General features: G+C 32.2%; 1 protein-coding gene across 2 annotated transcripts; it reads left to right on the top strand.

Moving 5' to 3' along the window:
• The first annotated feature begins 203 nt into the window (after window positions 1–203).
• Window positions 204–17,364, top strand: LOC148277528 (retinol-binding protein pinta-like). 2 transcript variants are annotated; one of them, XM_088232779.1, is made up of 7 exons: window positions 204–291; window positions 3,273–3,419; window positions 5,400–5,559; window positions 8,729–8,990; window positions 11,199–11,309; window positions 13,363–13,468; window positions 16,348–17,364. In XM_088232779.1, the coding sequence occupies exons 2-7, from the start codon at window positions 3,281–3,283 to the stop codon at window positions 16,497–16,499; spliced, it is 930 nt and encodes a 309-aa protein (XP_088088905.1). In that variant the 5' UTR covers window positions 204–291; window positions 3,273–3,280; the 3' UTR covers window positions 16,500–17,364. The 2 variants fall into 2 exon arrangements, with proteins under 2 accessions (XP_088088905.1, XP_088088904.1); XM_088232778.1 differs by having other exon boundaries at window positions 207–291; window positions 3,268–3,419.
• The last annotated feature ends 341 nt before the right edge of the window (window positions 17,365–17,705 follow it).

Below are 17,705 nucleotides of genomic sequence, written 5' to 3'. Positions count from 1 at the left end.
AATATGAAAAAATTCATTCATAACATATCTGATAGTTATCTTTGAAGTATAAAGTTTAGTAGCAAACGTGTTACAAAACTAGGGTTTTTTTTATCACATCAATCATTTGATTTAACGTTTTATCACCTGTCTTAATTGTATCAATTGATAGGATATCGTTATCACTGTATCTATCTCTATATTTACTTAGTTGAGCATTGGCTCCGGTTGAGTGATAGTTAAACACTTTGACCCTGAAAACAGTATTTCAATATAGTAGATCCAGTTGAAACAGTGTCATTCTAAAATAAGGTAGGTTATCTAGATCAATGCATTATATGAAGTTTAATGTTTGTAGTTGAATGAATCCAGAATTAAAAAAAAACTCAATTTATTGCAACAGAGAATGAAAATATTTTTGAGAAGGGAATATAGAAGTCTAGGCATTTATAGGTCTTATAGTCTAAGGAAAATTTAGCCTGTCTGCAAACATTTGGACATACTCAACACATTGTTGATTAAACTAACGGGTATAAGAAGAAGGAGGAATGGTCAAGATGAATGAATCTCACCTACATGATAACGGTTTTAGCTCTTTTACTTCACGAAAGTCAAAAAGAATTGAAGATATGTGGACGTTTGAACATAGGAAAAATGGTGAAAGTTACACTGTGTTTGAAGTGGCTACATAAACCAGCCAATAACAGGTCGTAAGCCCTGTAAATGCCTAGACTTCAATATTCCCTTGTAAAAAGTGTTCTTCATATCTTTGGTGATTTGTCAAGTTACGAGATGTTAATTGCAACAAATTTAGATCTAAATTACTCTCTGAGGATAAAATCCAGCCTGTCTACAAACATTTGGACATGCTCAAATCATTGTAAAAAAAAATATGTATAAATATCTAAACACCATGAAAACACACAATCATTTATCGTATCTGTTACGTATTTATTAATGAATCACTTCTATTTATAATCTAATAACATTACAAATATTAACTGAATAGGTACCTATATATTATAACATAATGTGTACTGAGCGTAAGTAAATACGTACTGTTTTTTTTGCATATTTGCGAGTCATTACAATTGATATTTTCCCTCTTTCTCTTTTTTTATTTTTCGATTTCCTATTTGTGCAGATGTTGGGCTACTAGGAACTTAGTGATGTAGAAGTGCCAAATAATCTACGATAGTGGTTCGTTTCTCCCCCCAATATCTGCACAGTATGTGCTGTTCTTATAATATTATTATGTGCTTTTTTACTATTATTTTATATTTACATAATTTGAGATGGATACGATCAAAACTTCTAGCGTTTCCATCTCAAATTACGTTTTCTATCCTTATAAGACAAAGCGACTCGATTTATTAGTTCCATACGAAGCACAATGTTGATAGAATAAAATCAAATAGAAATCATTCGTTAAGTATACTTTAATAGAGATTAGTCTTAGAAGTATACTTTACCGGTCGGTAGAAAAAATTGAAAATAAGTGGTTAAAAACAAAGTTCTTTTATTTATTTTATTATAATGAAGGACCACAAAATTAGTGTTTCAAATATATAATTTATAAAGGATACTTATTGTTCATTCCGAATTTAAAAAAAGTACAATTTTAAAAGATGTAATATTTCAACAATGAGCAACGTTATTAAAAAATGAGTAGGCCGTTACTGATTGTTCTTTAAAAAAAATATTTTCATCGAATATTTAAAAATATTTACATGAAAACAACATTTTTATTTGTATAAACTTATACGTTTTTAAGTATAGAATATGTTACATATTTTCTTTACAAACTTTGTATACTTAGAGAAAATATGTTATTGGTTCTGAGTTTAAACACTACATCTGTTTTTTTACTATAAATATGTATGTAGAACGGTTGGTTTCCCAAATAAAATAAAATAAAAATAAAATCTATGAATACATTTTTTGTGTATGCGCATATATTATTTTAAATACCAACTTTTGTGACTACAACATCGTATTTAAAAAAAATGTAAATGAATGCCTTGATATGGATTATGCTCATTGAGGTGTTTATATAGATAATAAAAACTAAAACGTTCAATTTGAAATAAATAAATAAAATATTAGATCCCGATTAAATATATAATTTTATCGGGAAAATTCTTATTGATAAATTAAAACTCTTATTTATAAACGGCACATCAACTAGAGGGCAAAAACTAGTCTCCATATATTTTTTTAGAAACAACTATTATAACTAGGAACATAGTATAAATATGCAAATAAATGCATAGATATAGGTTGAGCACAGTGAGGTGGCACATATAGAAAAAAAAAAATAGTATTGTATAAAATAAATAGACAAATAAAAATAAACCATGTAGGATTGTGTTGATTAATCCGTTTTCATTAATAATAATGTTACAATTTTTATTATACTCGTATATAAAGTGCTGTATAGACATGATAAAAAGTGACTTTTAATATAAGTTGATAAATATCGAATCGATAAGTATGTCTACCCAAATTATTTTTCAACATTTGTTCTAGAAAGCGTAGTGAAAAAAATTAATTATTTTAGAGTTATTCAAATTAAAACATGTCCTCATTATCACCTCATTTTCAAAAAGCTTTTGAAAGTAGGTTTTATCTTTAAAAAAAAAAAAACTTCTTACCAAGCTCTTTCCTGCATCCTTTTCAATATAAATGCAAGTTTATTTTTTTATATATAATTACGCATCCACACAACCTCACCCTCTCCCTCATTCATTCCACACGCTCATACACACCCTCCTCACACATGAACACAAATGTCACACACTTACAATTACGTAAATTCTTTTCTTATATATTATGTACTATTAGATTTACAGTGGAATTTTATAATTGGCTGTAGTATTGTAAATATACTACTACTTATTTTTTTATGTCATAACTGTAAAATTCCAAAATTAAATAAAATAAATTATTTTAATGAAAACACTGTCAAAAAACTCTGGATTAATTCAGAAGCTAGTAGGTCCACATGGACATTGTGGTGGATTGTTGTGGACATACTGGGGTTCGATATTTATCAACTCACATGTGGTTTATCTGATGATGTTTAATAAACAGTAATTGAAAAAAATTTACGCTTTATGACATATTTGTAAAGGATTGAAACAACTGCTTCATCGATTATTATTTCAAAGTTACAAAATAAACAGTGAAAACAATTTCAAAATATGCGTTGCTGAAAAATATTAACAAAGTTGCTGAAAAATATTAACAAATAATATTTCTTAAAAATGATAGTTGCTCTCTTTTAAGTACAGAAAACACAATGGGAATAAGGGAGCTGAGTCCAGAACTATCACAAATAGCTAAGGATGAACTGGGGGAGGTGTCTTCCAGGATACCGGCTGATCTACAGGCCATTAAGGATTGGTTAGCGAAACAGAAACACATCAATGCCAGGACAGGTAAACACATATGTTAAGAATATTTCAACATGCTTCAAACTGAGATATGCCTTTTTAGGTTTATAAAAAAATCTTCTTAGGACACAGTTTGACAAATATTTTATTTTACATGCCTAATTTTTTAAAGGCTCGTGGTATAATTTCAATATTGCTGAGCCCGTTTCATTTGTATTTAAGTTCTAAAAGTGTCATTAAAATTATTCAGATTCTATTAGGCTTTAAGTATTTTTGTGGCAATGAGTATAAACGTCCATGAACCCTTTGTTCTCTAAATATATATTTAAAAGAGATTCTGAATTCTTTATTTTTGAATTATGTTATTTATAGCTTGAAAACGATAAAATATTATTTAAGTTTTTTTTTAAATTCTACATTTGAAAAAAAATCGAGGTTCAAATTTTTACCGTCTGGGAATTACAATATAAAAGTTGTTATTTTTCTTATACGATATCTTTACAAAAATATATTATAAAACACCTTTATAATCAAACCATTAAAATATTTTTAAAATAAAAGAACTCACTATGATTAAAATATTGAGGTTTGTAAAGAAATGGTAATTTTACACAATCAAATAAGTGACAGCTTTACGCAAAACTGATCCTTAGAAATCATTTTTTGGAACTGATTACCTCAAAATGGCCAAAACTACTTAAAAATGACAAAATATGTACCGAAAATGATTAGTTACATCAAATGTGTTCTCATGATATTTTACACCGGAACAAATTTGCGCCGCCACACTATTGCGCTGCTCATGCTCCTCGCGCTGCCACCCTCTCTCCCGATGTAGCCCTCTCCGCCCACACACTGCTCTCCTCGCGCAATTAATTGCAACGTTTCGCACTTCTCACTTGAGTTTCTATACAATGGACAATGAAACTGTGACAGCGTGCGCGCTATGCATTTTTAGAACAGCTAATTTTATCAATGTATATTAATATGGAATATTGGAATATTTTATGTTTTTTAAATATTTTTTAATAACTAAAAAAATAAAAAATACCCTTTCTTTTACATAATATTTTCTTTTCTCTTTCTTAAATTACACAAAAATATTATACCTGTCTATTTATTATAGAAGCGAAAATTCATAAATATTTCTTGTCATGCCTTTGTAGGATTTTTTGTTCACTATTTTTACCGTTAATATGTATTTCATAGCTTTGTAATTATCCTTTATTTTTTAATACGTTGTTTCACCTCTTAGGTATATTGTAAAAAAAAAAATTGATACAAAGTAATATACATCATTCAAAAATGACGCGTGCGTCTTATGTGAGCGTCCGATCGTTTGATGCGTACTGTGACCGCGCGATCATGTGGCCATCCACTCGCACTCATATTGCCGGTTCTTTGACTCGCGCTCTAAAAACCGACAAAATAGGGAGCGGTAGGCACGACGAGGAACATGATGTTACTACACTCAACTCTGCCTCCTTTCCTCGCTACTTCCTATACCACTCGTCGAGTGTGTGTCAGGCCCAATAGAGAGAAAAGAGTTGATTAATACTGGATACTCTCTGGCAATTTTTAAAATTATTTTTGAAAAAGTTACATCAATTTAAAAAAAAGAATTTTTTTTTTTCATTAATTAATTGTTAGATGGAAAACCGTTTTGAGATGGAAATATTGAAGTCTAAACATGAACAGAGCTTATGAACTGACATAAGTTGGTTTGAGTGATTACCTTATGTTATAATCATTTTCATATCCGCACCCAGTGGTATGTGGGGCACTTCATTTGTACTCCAATTGCGCATCTTCATCATTTGATACAAAAGATGATCAGTTTTACACATCAAATCCAGCCCAACGACTTTGAAATAGATATCATTGTGAAAATAAATGTTTTAACTACATATTTTACCTCAAACTTGCTAGAAATCGATCGCGGGACCTCAGGCATTGAAGGTAAAAGCTTTTACCTTTTTAAATTGTAATTGCAGTTGACTAATATTTTTTTATCGTTTATTTCAGATGATCAGTGGCTCATTGGTTTTCTACGAGGATGTAAGTTTAGCTTAGAAAGGACAAAAGAAAAATTGGACAACTATTACACGATGAAGACGATGGTACCTGAAATAACAAAGGCTTATGATCCGATGGATGCCAAAACACAAGATATAATAAAAACGGGGTAAAAAAATATAAGAATAAATCTATTTTTACAACTATAGGTAGGTAGTAAAAGTATTTTTTTGAAAACGCTACTTTTTTATGTCATCCCAAGTAACTCTGTATTTTTTTCTCGTATCATTATCAAGTGTTCCTGAGTAACGCTCATCGGTCGTCAGTGCTGAGTGCGCGGTCGTACGTAGTAGGTACAGTTTACCCACAACATCCCGCACACCGCATCTGAGGACATAAGTCTCCTTGCAGGTGACCACATACACGAAAAATTTGCCCAAGCGAGAAAAGCTGCCCGAAAGAGATCCCTGTAATCTAGTAGCTTTAGCATCTTTTTGCCGAAAGAAAGTAATCCATAAGCACATTATATGTATTTAGATTTATTTCAACAGAGAGGGAAAAAGTTTTCGAGAAGAAATTTGGAAGTCTAGGCATTTACAGGGCTTATGACCTGTCATTGGCTGGTTTAAGTGGCCACTTTACACACTGTGTAACATTCACCATTCTGCCCATGTTTGAACATCCACATTTCCTCAACTCTTCCATCTGTTGACTTTTGTGAAGTGAAAGAGCTGAAACCTTTATCACGTGGGTGAGATTCATCCGGCTGAACCAAATCACCTACTAGGCAACGCCTGGAAACAATTTTCCAATTTTTATACTTCTTCTTTTACCAGGTAGTAATTCAACAATGTTTGATTATGTCCAAATGCTTGCAGACTGGCTGGATTTCCTCCCTAGGGAGTTGTTCATAGTTTCCAGGCGTTGCCTAGTAGGTGATTTGGTTCAGCCGGATGAATCTCACCCACGTGATAAAGGTTTCAGCTCTTTCACTTCACAAAAGTCAACAGATGGAAGAGTTGAGGAAATGTGGATGTTCAAACATGGGCAGAATGGTGAATGTTACACAGTGTGTAAAGTGGCCACTTAAACCAGCCAATGACAGGTCATAAGCCCTGTAAATGCCTAGACTTCCAAATTTCTTGTCGAAAACTTTTTCCCTCTCTGTTGAAATAAATCTAAATATGAACAACTCCCTAGGGAGGAAATCCAGCCAGTCTGCAAGCATTTGGACATAATCAAACATTATATGTACTTCATTGGCTTGAGAAAATAGGGAAGTGAATTTTTCACTGACTGTGATTAAATTGATTGGACATGATCAATTCGCCGAAATGATTTCAAAACTTTTTAAAAGCTTTGAAATTCTTTTTGGAAGCCACCAGATCTGTACATCCGACCGGACCTATAACAGGGCCATGGATACTAGCGAGAAGCTCCATTCGGTAATCATAGATAGAAGGAAAGGGACAAGATCACTAGAATATTACACTACTAGATTGATTAGAATATCCGCAGCAGCACGAAGGGGATTCAACTATATTAAAAAAAAGAAAATTGATTCAAATATTACGTAGTAGGTACAATCGTATATGTCTGTACTTCGCGGTGATCAGCATGATACTAAAACGACTCGGGCTGACAGTTCGGCGCTGGCTAGCCACGCGCCGACCGTCAGCGCCGATGGTCGACGTGAGACCGGCCTAACTAATTCAATATGAATGTACGAAAAAACAAAATATATCGTTCCTTGTTTGTCAGTTTTTAATCCATTTTTTAATCTGTAACAAATTTTTAGAAATTTAATAAATTTGTAAATTCTTTGAAAAAGACAATTTTATTGAAAAGTGAATGTGTAAATCTAGTTATACACAGAAATATAACTTTAAATTAAATAAATTTTATACATAATATCACATAATATTTCCAAGTTTTCGAAAAAAAATAATTTTGGGACATGCAGATAAAAATATGTATTTCCAGAAGTATTTATATTTTAAACTATACTATTATTTACAAAAGCAAAATAAAAAATATAATACATTATACATCAACAACTTATCGCAAAAAATGGGTATGGGTAGGTAGGAAGAAATTGCCTTAAGGCAATATGCCCGCCCTTATATGTATATTTATTGTATATGTATATAAAGTGTCAATAAATAAAAAATACAAATAATTATTATCATAGGCTTGGCTTGGCTTATCTTCTATATCCTAAGCTATTATGGGTAATGATAAAGTACATTATATTAAGTAAAAAGCATGAGGTATTAAGAATTACATTTACGTAATACAGATTAAAAGTATGTGATTAGGTTTTAAAAATTATATGAAACTAAATATTATATAATACAAATTAAAAGAGTATGAAAAACTGAAAAAAATATCATGTGAATACAAAATACAAGCTAAAATGGTATGAAAATTAATAAAAAAATATCTTGAGATAATCTTCTTTTTGAGCATGTGGACATCACCAGTTGCTTCCAGGAGACCATATCGCCAGCCAGCACTCTCGCTTCTTCCCATGTCAAACCAGCGCCCCTTAATTCCGCCGAATAAAGTCTAAAGATCGTCATTGACGGCCTTCCAGGACAGCGTGAGCCCGCAGGTTTAAAGAAGAGGCAACTAGGGTTTAGGTTCTCCTGGGGCATGCGCAGCACGTGTCCGAGCCAGGTCCACCGCCGCATCCTCAAGACGCTCGTTATAGGAGGCTGCTGCGTCCGTTCTTAAAGTTTTTTTGAAGTTCAAATTATATAAAATAAAGTTTAAAATCGTGTAAAATTATCAAGACATCTATTGAATATCACCTGAATTATTCGAATTCAGAGTAATTTTTAAAAAATTAGGTGGACATCACAATACTTATCTTTGTTTAAATGTTTACACGGAGCTTTGAGAACAATGACGACATGCACTTCGCGGGACAACCATGTTTCAACTAACTGCGCGCGCGCACGGTGAAAGGTACGCGAGTGGGGATGGTAAATTTTTGTTGCTGTGACATTTTTTCGACTCAGGGATTTTTTTGATATTTTTAACGTCACAATGTTTGTGCGCCGGTTGCTAGAAAAATTCCAAGAAAGATTTTGCTTAATCGGTCTGGATGTTGCGGTGTATTTTTCAAAACATTATTTGTTTCCCACCTGCTGACAAGCCTCTAAAATAGAAGCTTTTCGAGTCAAACTTTTTCAGATTATTTGAAATAAAAAAACTTTGTTTAAATAATCATACTTTTTACACTTAGTATCATTAACTACTGTTAACATCCATATTAATTCAAGTAAAAGAGTTGATTGGTCAGTTTGTCTAATGGCTTCTTTTCATATTTTCAGGGGATGTTTTGCTCTCACCAAGCCGTGTTCTCCCGCCGGTCCCAGGGTGATCATTATCCGCCCGAGATGCTACGATCTCTCTAAGTACACCTTACTCGATAGCCTCCGCCTTTCCAACATGTATACGGACCTGCTATTGTTGATAGATGACCACACCACTATTGCTGGCCAGAGAGTCATTATTGACCTGAAGAACGTCGGCATAGGACACTTATCCCAAATGACTCCTTCCATTATAAAGAAAATGGTTATGACAGGAGCGGTAATAAAGAAATAATTATGGATTATTTATGTTCAAAGCATTAACTTTGTGGTTACGAATTTTAATTAATGTTGGTAAATATAAGTATAAATACTTAAACCACTTACCGACTGTTTATGCCTACCGGTTTCGAGACGTACCCGTCTCACTACACCAACATGCAAATAACGAAATAAACTTTCATCATTACCGTCACCATAGTTTATATTGTTGCCAAATATTTGCAATATGTTTTTCATTCTTTATTTCAATTCTTAATTTTTAATTACTCTTACAAATTTTCTTCATTTTTAATATTATTTCCATTTGTAAATACTCACTACAAACTACAAACTTCAAAATATATTTTTTTCACTTAAATTTTAACTTTTAAACAACTTTCATTTATGTTTTTCTTTTTCCTTCTCTTTTTTATACTTTCATAATTAACCTTACATATAATTGCTTTATAATATGGAAACTTCACTGGTCCATTAGAATAAAGTCTAATTGTGTAAAATATTAAACTTTGTAACTGTACTGTATGTTTCCTAAATAAAAGAAAATAAAATAAAATAAAAAAAATAAAATATAAAAATAAAATATTCAAAAAAATACTTGTATTACATGCAACGATAAAGGATGGTGATGTTTGCATCCCCTTTAGCTGCGTATGCAATTTACGTATTTTTTCGTAAATATGATATTTTTGCTACGGGGGTGGTAAAGGTGAAAATGTATTTTAGTATTTGAATGTTAGTGTAGTGAGTGTCCTGACGAAGAGACGGGTACATCTTCAAACCAGTAGACATAAGAAGTCGGTAAGTGGTTAAATACTAATATTTACTAACATAAATAATAAGTTTATTATAGTCATCTATCATATTAAAGTCATCTGTACCATTATTGGTTATTTATTGCAAGCCAAAAAAGTACACTAATGTAAGCATTACTAAGATCGACAATCAGATGAAAGGATATTCAATCTTTGCTTCATTTACCAGTTTCTTTGTTTATTCTTATATGCGCTTATCCGCTTTTGGCTTTTATGTAATTAGTTTTAGTGAGTCAACTTTTCTGTAAATAAACAAACAAACCATCAAGCCGTTTCCCCGTAGGAATATGCAGAGAGGCTAGAACTCCATATCACTCTATCTTGGCATACAGAATCACTTCCTCTACATTCATACATATTCTCATGCACGCGCGCCGATCATTCATACTTTCGACATATCCATCTTCAAGTTTCTGATGGACTTGATCGTGCCATGTCTTTCTCGGTCTTCCTCGTTTTCTGCATCCATCAACATTCGCATCGCAGATCCTTTTAGCCGTTCTTTCGCTGTCCATTCGCTCTACATGTCCAAACCAACGCAGCACGCCTTTTTTAATTCTGTCGATAATGCATGTCTCAGCCTAACACACTTCACGGATCTCGACATTTGTGCACCTATCATACATCGTTTTACCACACATTCGCCTGAGGGATCGCATTTTGACAGCATTTAACCTACTTTCATCATCATTTTTCTATTTCCATACTTCGCTCCCATACATTAGAGTCGGCACTAGAACTCCGTTGTGAACTGCTACTTTAGCCTCCTGCGATAAACATTTGTTTGCAAAGTAGATTTCAACGCACCGTTCACCTTGTTCCCGGCACTCACCCTCCTTTCAATTTCTTTCTCGTTCTTTTTATCCCTAGTTAACATACTTCCCCGATACACAAATTCTTCTACCTGATTCAGAATATCTCCGTTCACACTGATCTCACATTTAGTTATATTTTCATCCCTTTCAAAAACCATCACTTTCGATTTATCAACATTCATAAGCAAATCGCTTTTCTTTCATACATCGTAGACTTTTGTTACCAAGAAAGGCAGGTCTTCTATGCTGCTAGCAAAAAGCACGGCATCATCCGCATACAGAAGACAGTTAACAGTTATACCACTCATTTTTGCTTCCATTAAATTTTCTGTAATGACGTATTTTTAAATTTGTTTTAATATTTCAAGTAAAAAATTTGACACGCGATTAAAAATTTCCATATTTATAAAAGCGCCTAAAAAAGTTTGCGATGTCGTTCGGTAAGTTTTTTGTCAGGAGAAAAATATTACTAAACGCAAAGTTTTATTCCTTTTGAGTGGTAATTAAGCTTATTCAAGATCAAAATTCATAGGATTCGTATCAATTTGAGATATAACATACAAAGAAAATTCTTTTTAGGATTCACTGCCGATCAGACAAAAGGGTTCTCACCACCTCAACACACCTCCTGGAGTTGAAACGATATTTTCCATTTTCAAATCTTTGGTGAATGAAAAGGGCAAACAGAGGGTAAGAAAGAAATATTTTATTATTTTATTTTATATAAAACTTATAACCTATTCGGCAGTACCAAATAAAATGTTGTAGAAAAAACAATTAGTCGTCTTGAGTCTTGTCATCGACGATTGAAACGAATTATGTCGTCATTACTTTACTTTTATTGATCCATTCAACTTTTTTTGATACTTTTTGTGTGCGACCAAAACAGTTTTCTCAACAGCACGATAATACTGAATTCAACCAATCTGCTAATTTTATTTAAAGTTCCATAGCAAAATAAACGACAGTAAAAAACATGGTAAAAATTCAATCAGTATGATAATTCTCTAAAAAATAATAAAATAAGCAATAAAACATAAAATGAGAAAGTCATTTGATGAAATATCTATAAAAAAATAAGTTTTTAAAGAAATATATATATTTATATAAAAGATATATGTAATATATATATATATTAATATATAAGTATTTTAAAATATGATTTGTTTTATTCTGTGATTGTTGAAAGACATACGAACCTAAAAATAAAGAATTAATTGAATCTAGTAAAAAAGCCAATATTCAATTTCAATTTATTTATTAAATACGTTCATGTATAATATTACAATACATTACAAAATACACCATTCAAAGAGAATTTGAGTGTAAAAAATAAAAATACTCAGTAATTACAGTAAAGGTCAAACCGCAATAGAGCGATAATGCGCGGCACTGCACGGCGCGTCGCAACAACTCGAAGCATTATTTTTACTGTTTTGGATAAAATAAACTAACCGCGCTACAGCTGCGCTACACTGCCCGGCACTCCATACAAAGTTTTGTCGCGCAGCGTCGCTGAAGTGCTATGACGCTGTAGTGCTGATTGACCTTGAGAGGAAACAATTGTTTCTGAACTTTCTTTGAGCAACATGAAAAATGGCAGTAACTTAAATATCTACATGAGCTAGATTACTATATTTTGAAAAAGTTAAGATTATTCATAGTTATGAAAATAGACTTACAGGCAGTGCCACATTAAAAGATCCCGGGCCCTAGGCTTCTAGAAGTCTGGGGCCCCATTCTAGTGACTGAGCAAAAAAAAACCTGTTGGGGCCCCTATGTGAATAAATACATACTACTAAATACTCCATTTTTGCTTTTCTGTTAAGGCAGTTTTTAACTAAGAACATGAAATAATTTCTGATAAATTTTCAACCCCCATAGGATCCCTCGGCCGGGGCCTAGTGCAGGGGCAAATCGTCAAAATAAGAGATTATGCTCACCATTATATTTTACTTTCGATAATAATGTTTTATAGAAACTATATTTGTGGGGAAATAAATAAAATAATCGTTCACCTTATAAACATTAAAAATAAGATAAAAAGTGCGGCTAGCGCCAAGCTCATTCTCAGTGAACAATGAAACCAGCCGATGACCTCAACTTATTTCTCTATACAAAAAAAACTTTATTTTACATCTTTGACTTAGTTTGGTTTTTTTTGTACTAAAACAAGCTTGCAAATTACAAATATTGTTTGAAGATTCTGTATTTAGAAACAAGTATTTTGAACATTCTTTTCAAGGAATATTTTTATTTAATTTGATTCCGTTGACAGATAATGTATCACATAGGACATATGGCGTTCAAAGTAGCCGTTTTGGCATTATTTATTTTGAAAAAAATCAGCCAGTGCTCAGTGTTAACAGTTGAATCATAATGAAAATATCTGCTGAATATTTTTTGAGTAACTTTTGTACAAGTGTTTTATACAAACTTTTGTAATTGTTAAAATAGTCGAGAATATAGCTAAGTATATCGCTAAATTAAAAATAATTGTTGTTTGAGTTAATTTTCACAGAACCACCGAAAAGCCATTGATAATTTTATTACTCATATATTATGTGCTTATATTATGTAAGTACAAATTAATGAACATTTTTTGCAGATCACCTATTCCAAAAATCACCGCTCACCACTGGCCTAGTGGGCGTATAGCGGTAATGTGGATCTGCCCATAGTAATAGCCTGTGAACATGCAAGTTGTATACTTCCAGTAATTTCAGTGTTTGTGTTTTTTTAGATTTTCATTCATAATGAAGACATGGAAGGTCTGTACAAGTTTGTACCGAAGGAAATATTACCAGCAGAATATGGCGGAGACGGGGGAACTATTGATGAAATGATTGGTAAAACGTTATATTGTTTAATAAAAAAATTACACACTGTTTTCTCAGAAGAATCATGGGTGTGCGGTGTTTTGACTTAGTAATAATGATGATTTAAAAGAACGGTCGCAGCAAACTCCGGTGAACAACAAACATCATTACATGTATACAAGAAGGAAGCTTTTCGATAATTCGAAATGATATCTCTTAGATGAATGTGTAGAAAAAGGATGTATGATAGGTGCGCAAATGTCGAGATCCGTGCCTTATGTAAGCTTGAGACACGCATTATCGACAAAATCAAGAAAGGGGTGCTGCGTTGTTTGGACATGTAGAGCGAATGGACTGCGAAAGAACGGCGAAAAGGATCTACGATGCGAATGTTGATGGATGCTGAAAACAATGAAGACCTAAAAAGACATAGCACGATAAAATCCAACAAATACTTAAAGATGGAGATGTCAAGAGTAGGAATAATCGGCGTGCACGCATGAGAAGATATATTAATGTAGAGAAAGCGAGTTCTTTATGCAAAGACAGAATGATATGGCGTATTCTTCTCTCCACCTTTTTTGGTAAATTAGACAAGAGTGGACTGGAGGAAATATTTCATATTCTTTTTTTGTTATTATTTATCAGTTTTTTCAATTCCTCAACAAACAAAAAATAACCCTTAAGATAAAAACTGAACAGCAAGTAATTTATTATATTTTTATTTGGGAAAAAAACAACAGTTTTACAAATCATGCATATTCATAGAAAACAAGAGAACATAGAAACAAAAAAAGTAAAAACAGTCAATAGTAAAAACAGTCAAGTAATAAGAGAACGGACGTAGCAAACTCCGGTGGAAGCTGTCATCAAGCGGAGGCGATATGGTTGGCGTGGCCATGTGCTGCGGATGCTTCCTGAAAACTCTAAACACGCTTGCCTACTTTACAAGGCATCAGGTTCTCGATGTCCTGGATGTTCACTGTTGACTGCTCGTCGGCAGTTCATGTCAGAACTACGAGACGTGAACCTGACTTGAGAGGATGCACAGGAGCTGGCAGCCGACAGAGATGCCTGGAGGATCTTCGTGGACACCATATGCCCCAACTAGGGAGCGGACATGGAATAATGAAGATGATATAGATTACAGGAGTTAAATATTAACACAACTAGTTTCAGGTATTCTGGTTACCCATCATCAATGCAATTATAAACGCTATCTTCATCTGTACATATCGAGTCGGCACTTAACTTCTGTACTATATTTATTGACCTTGGTATGTTCTACCGACTGTTATTTCGACATCATATCATCGAATCTAACCAATGAATGACCCTGAAAATTTAGTCCGCGTTCTTTACTTCATTAAATCAAAAATAGTTCACATTTATATTTTAAATATACTTTTGTGATAGAAAGTCCCCACTTAAAAGGGATAACAAACTCCAACAAATCCCAATTCAGGAAAAAAAATCTCGCCTGAACATAATTTTTATATGACTTTTGACAATTACCAAGACGGTAAGCTTAACGATCATCTATATTTATCTACCGAGCGATAACAAAACCGGTTTTTTAAAAAACAGATGAAAAAATATAATGACTAAATTTGTTTTTTATAATAGTAACCTAGATGCTCTATGTTATTAAGGCAGAATATAGACGCATTATTAGTACATCTAGGCGTTTGTTTTCAAAACAGACGGTTATGTTAGAATTTAATTCAACTTCAAAATTTACTTATTTCTTTCTCATGTTTTTAAAAGGCTATTAAGAAAAACAGTTCCAACCACAGAACGATTATAAATTTCAATAAATCGTAAGCAAGGAAAAATTGCTAGGCGGAATATTTTTTTTGTCATTTTTAATGCGTAGATTTGCGTATCGGGGAGTACTAGACCCGTCGGTATCAACTGATGTACTTCAAAACTCGAAGGTGGGGTATTGGTAGTATATCTTCGTAATCGTTCATTTATCTTCAAGTATGATGTCACAGTGAAGCTATGTCACTTTGCTACGTAGATATACATATGTACCGTGGCGTACGCTTCCCCTTGTCGATTTACCTACCCAAAACTATCGATTTACCTATCCTATCGATTTACCTACCCAAAACTTACAGGTCGGTTGTGTATCTTCGTAATCTTTCGAGAGAATTTATTTTAAACTATACCGTCTTGGTAAAGGTATGACGCCATATTAGCTTCTCATCATAACTGCGACCCAGGTGTTACTATCAACTAGTGTTGTTATAATATTAAAATCGTATGTGGTCTATATATATAAGTATTTTATCTTAACAATATTCAAAATGTTATTCCACAAAGTATATGATAAAACAATTAATAATTTAAGAGCCTATATTAATCAAACTTTCTCAGAGATATGGAGTATTAAATAGGTACATTATAATAACCCTGTAATAAAAAAAACATTTTTAAAATTGCATATAAAATACGTTTAAGTGTATTTAAAAAAAAGTTTTAAAAAAATACAGATGTATAAATAAAATTAAAAACAAATTTATTCAAAAAACATAGTAATGAACATACATACATACATATTATCTTACACACTCGTATAACTAAACGGATGTAGTATCAATGCTTATAAGGAATCTATGTAAATTAAGGTGGACTCTGTTAATGTCATATTATAAAATAGGATAATATTACTTTGTAAATTATGCCTTAATCAGGGGGCACGTAGTAACTCAGACACCTGGCGGTAATAAAATAATTAAAATAAAAAGTTTTACTATGAATTTAGTTGAAAATAAATATTTCCAATATCAGTAAGATGTTAAAAAACATAACTTACTTATTTAAGTAATGTTTTGAAGGAATTAGATACCATTACGCAGAAATGGATGACCACGAATTTTCATATTAGCCGTTTCTTTTTTCAGCTCACTGGAAACAAGAAATGGTGAAACATAGGGCCTGGTTCATGGAGAACGAACAGTATAAAACTGATGAGAGCAAGAGACCAGGGAAGCCCAGGACCGCTGAAACCTTATTTGGGATTGAGGGGTCCTTCCGTCAACTTAATGTAGACTAAAATATTTAATCCAACCAATAATCGATCGCCAGCTCTGTAAACGCCTTGACTAATCTGTGGTAATTTATTAATATAAGTGCATTTAGCCAATGCTGCAATGCGTGGTAACACATTTCAGGTCATGCAAAAAAAGATCCCAGCAGAATGCTTGCATGAGGTTATCCTGTAGTTTGAATGATTTAATACCAAAAACACGTACGATTTTCGCTCAGATATGTTTTTCTTTTGTGGCCCCAATAATGTTTAATGTCCCGAAAGAACATATAAAGTTCTTCAAAAATCAGGAGAAGTGTACTAGTTTGAATTTTGTCTGAGAGAAGAGGCCATTGCAAGAGACTGCTGCGAATTATTGAATGGATTTATATATTATTATACGTGTTGTGTAAAAATGCTTATTAAAATTTATGGTTTTGTTATAATTGTTTTTTTAGTATTTTTTCATAAAATGCATGCTTCCGCTTATGTTGTATCCCAACTCAATGAAGAACTATTGGCCTTATAGAGTAAGGGATATTTTTATATCAACAAATAAATAAAATTAAATACTTTTTTTCACCACAATAGGCCAGAAGGTTTTTATTACAACGGTGAATTACAAATATCTCAGAACATAATTATTTTTTGTTTTCTCACCGCAAAAGGAAGTCCTCGGGAAAATCAAGGCTTAATATGATAGAGGCTGCTTATACCCGAAGTTGCGTATTTGTCGATAGACTTAAATAAAAAAATAATTTAATCTATGATATTTATTTATAAATGTACATGCCACATAGTGCGTAGAAAATCACTTCAAATAATATACAGAAGATAAACAAAAAAAAGGCGTGAAAAGTTTATATGTAGATACTATTATAACACAGTGGTTTCATGCAACGAACACGCTTACATATTCTCCAAAATAAATCATTGAAAGGCACATAAAATTTAAAAGTTAGAAATTTTATTTTAACAAAAAGACATATATCTGTAATCATTTAACAAAAAAAATAAAATGTAATTATACCAAGTTAAAGAAGTTTTTTATTGCTTTTAATGTTAAAAATAAAAATCTAAAAAAACATTATATATATTCACAAAAAGTAGATAACAAAATAAAAAATATGTATTATAGGTACATAACTATAGCCTAACAAATGTAAGTTACCGTTCACCATCTTTAAAATAAGTTAATAGAATTCATTTATATAAACAATTCTTTATTTTAAA

This window comes from Micrasema longulum, unplaced genomic scaffold, assembly GCF_059751315.1.
Source record: "Micrasema longulum isolate JH-2025_06_02 unplaced genomic scaffold, ASM5975131v1 h1tg001018l, whole genome shotgun sequence".
NCBI classification, from domain to species: domain Eukaryota; kingdom Metazoa; phylum Arthropoda; class Insecta; order Trichoptera; family Brachycentridae; genus Micrasema; species Micrasema longulum.
The sequence above is the reverse complement of the archived record's forward strand: the minus strand, read 5'-3'. Positions and strand labels throughout refer to the sequence as shown.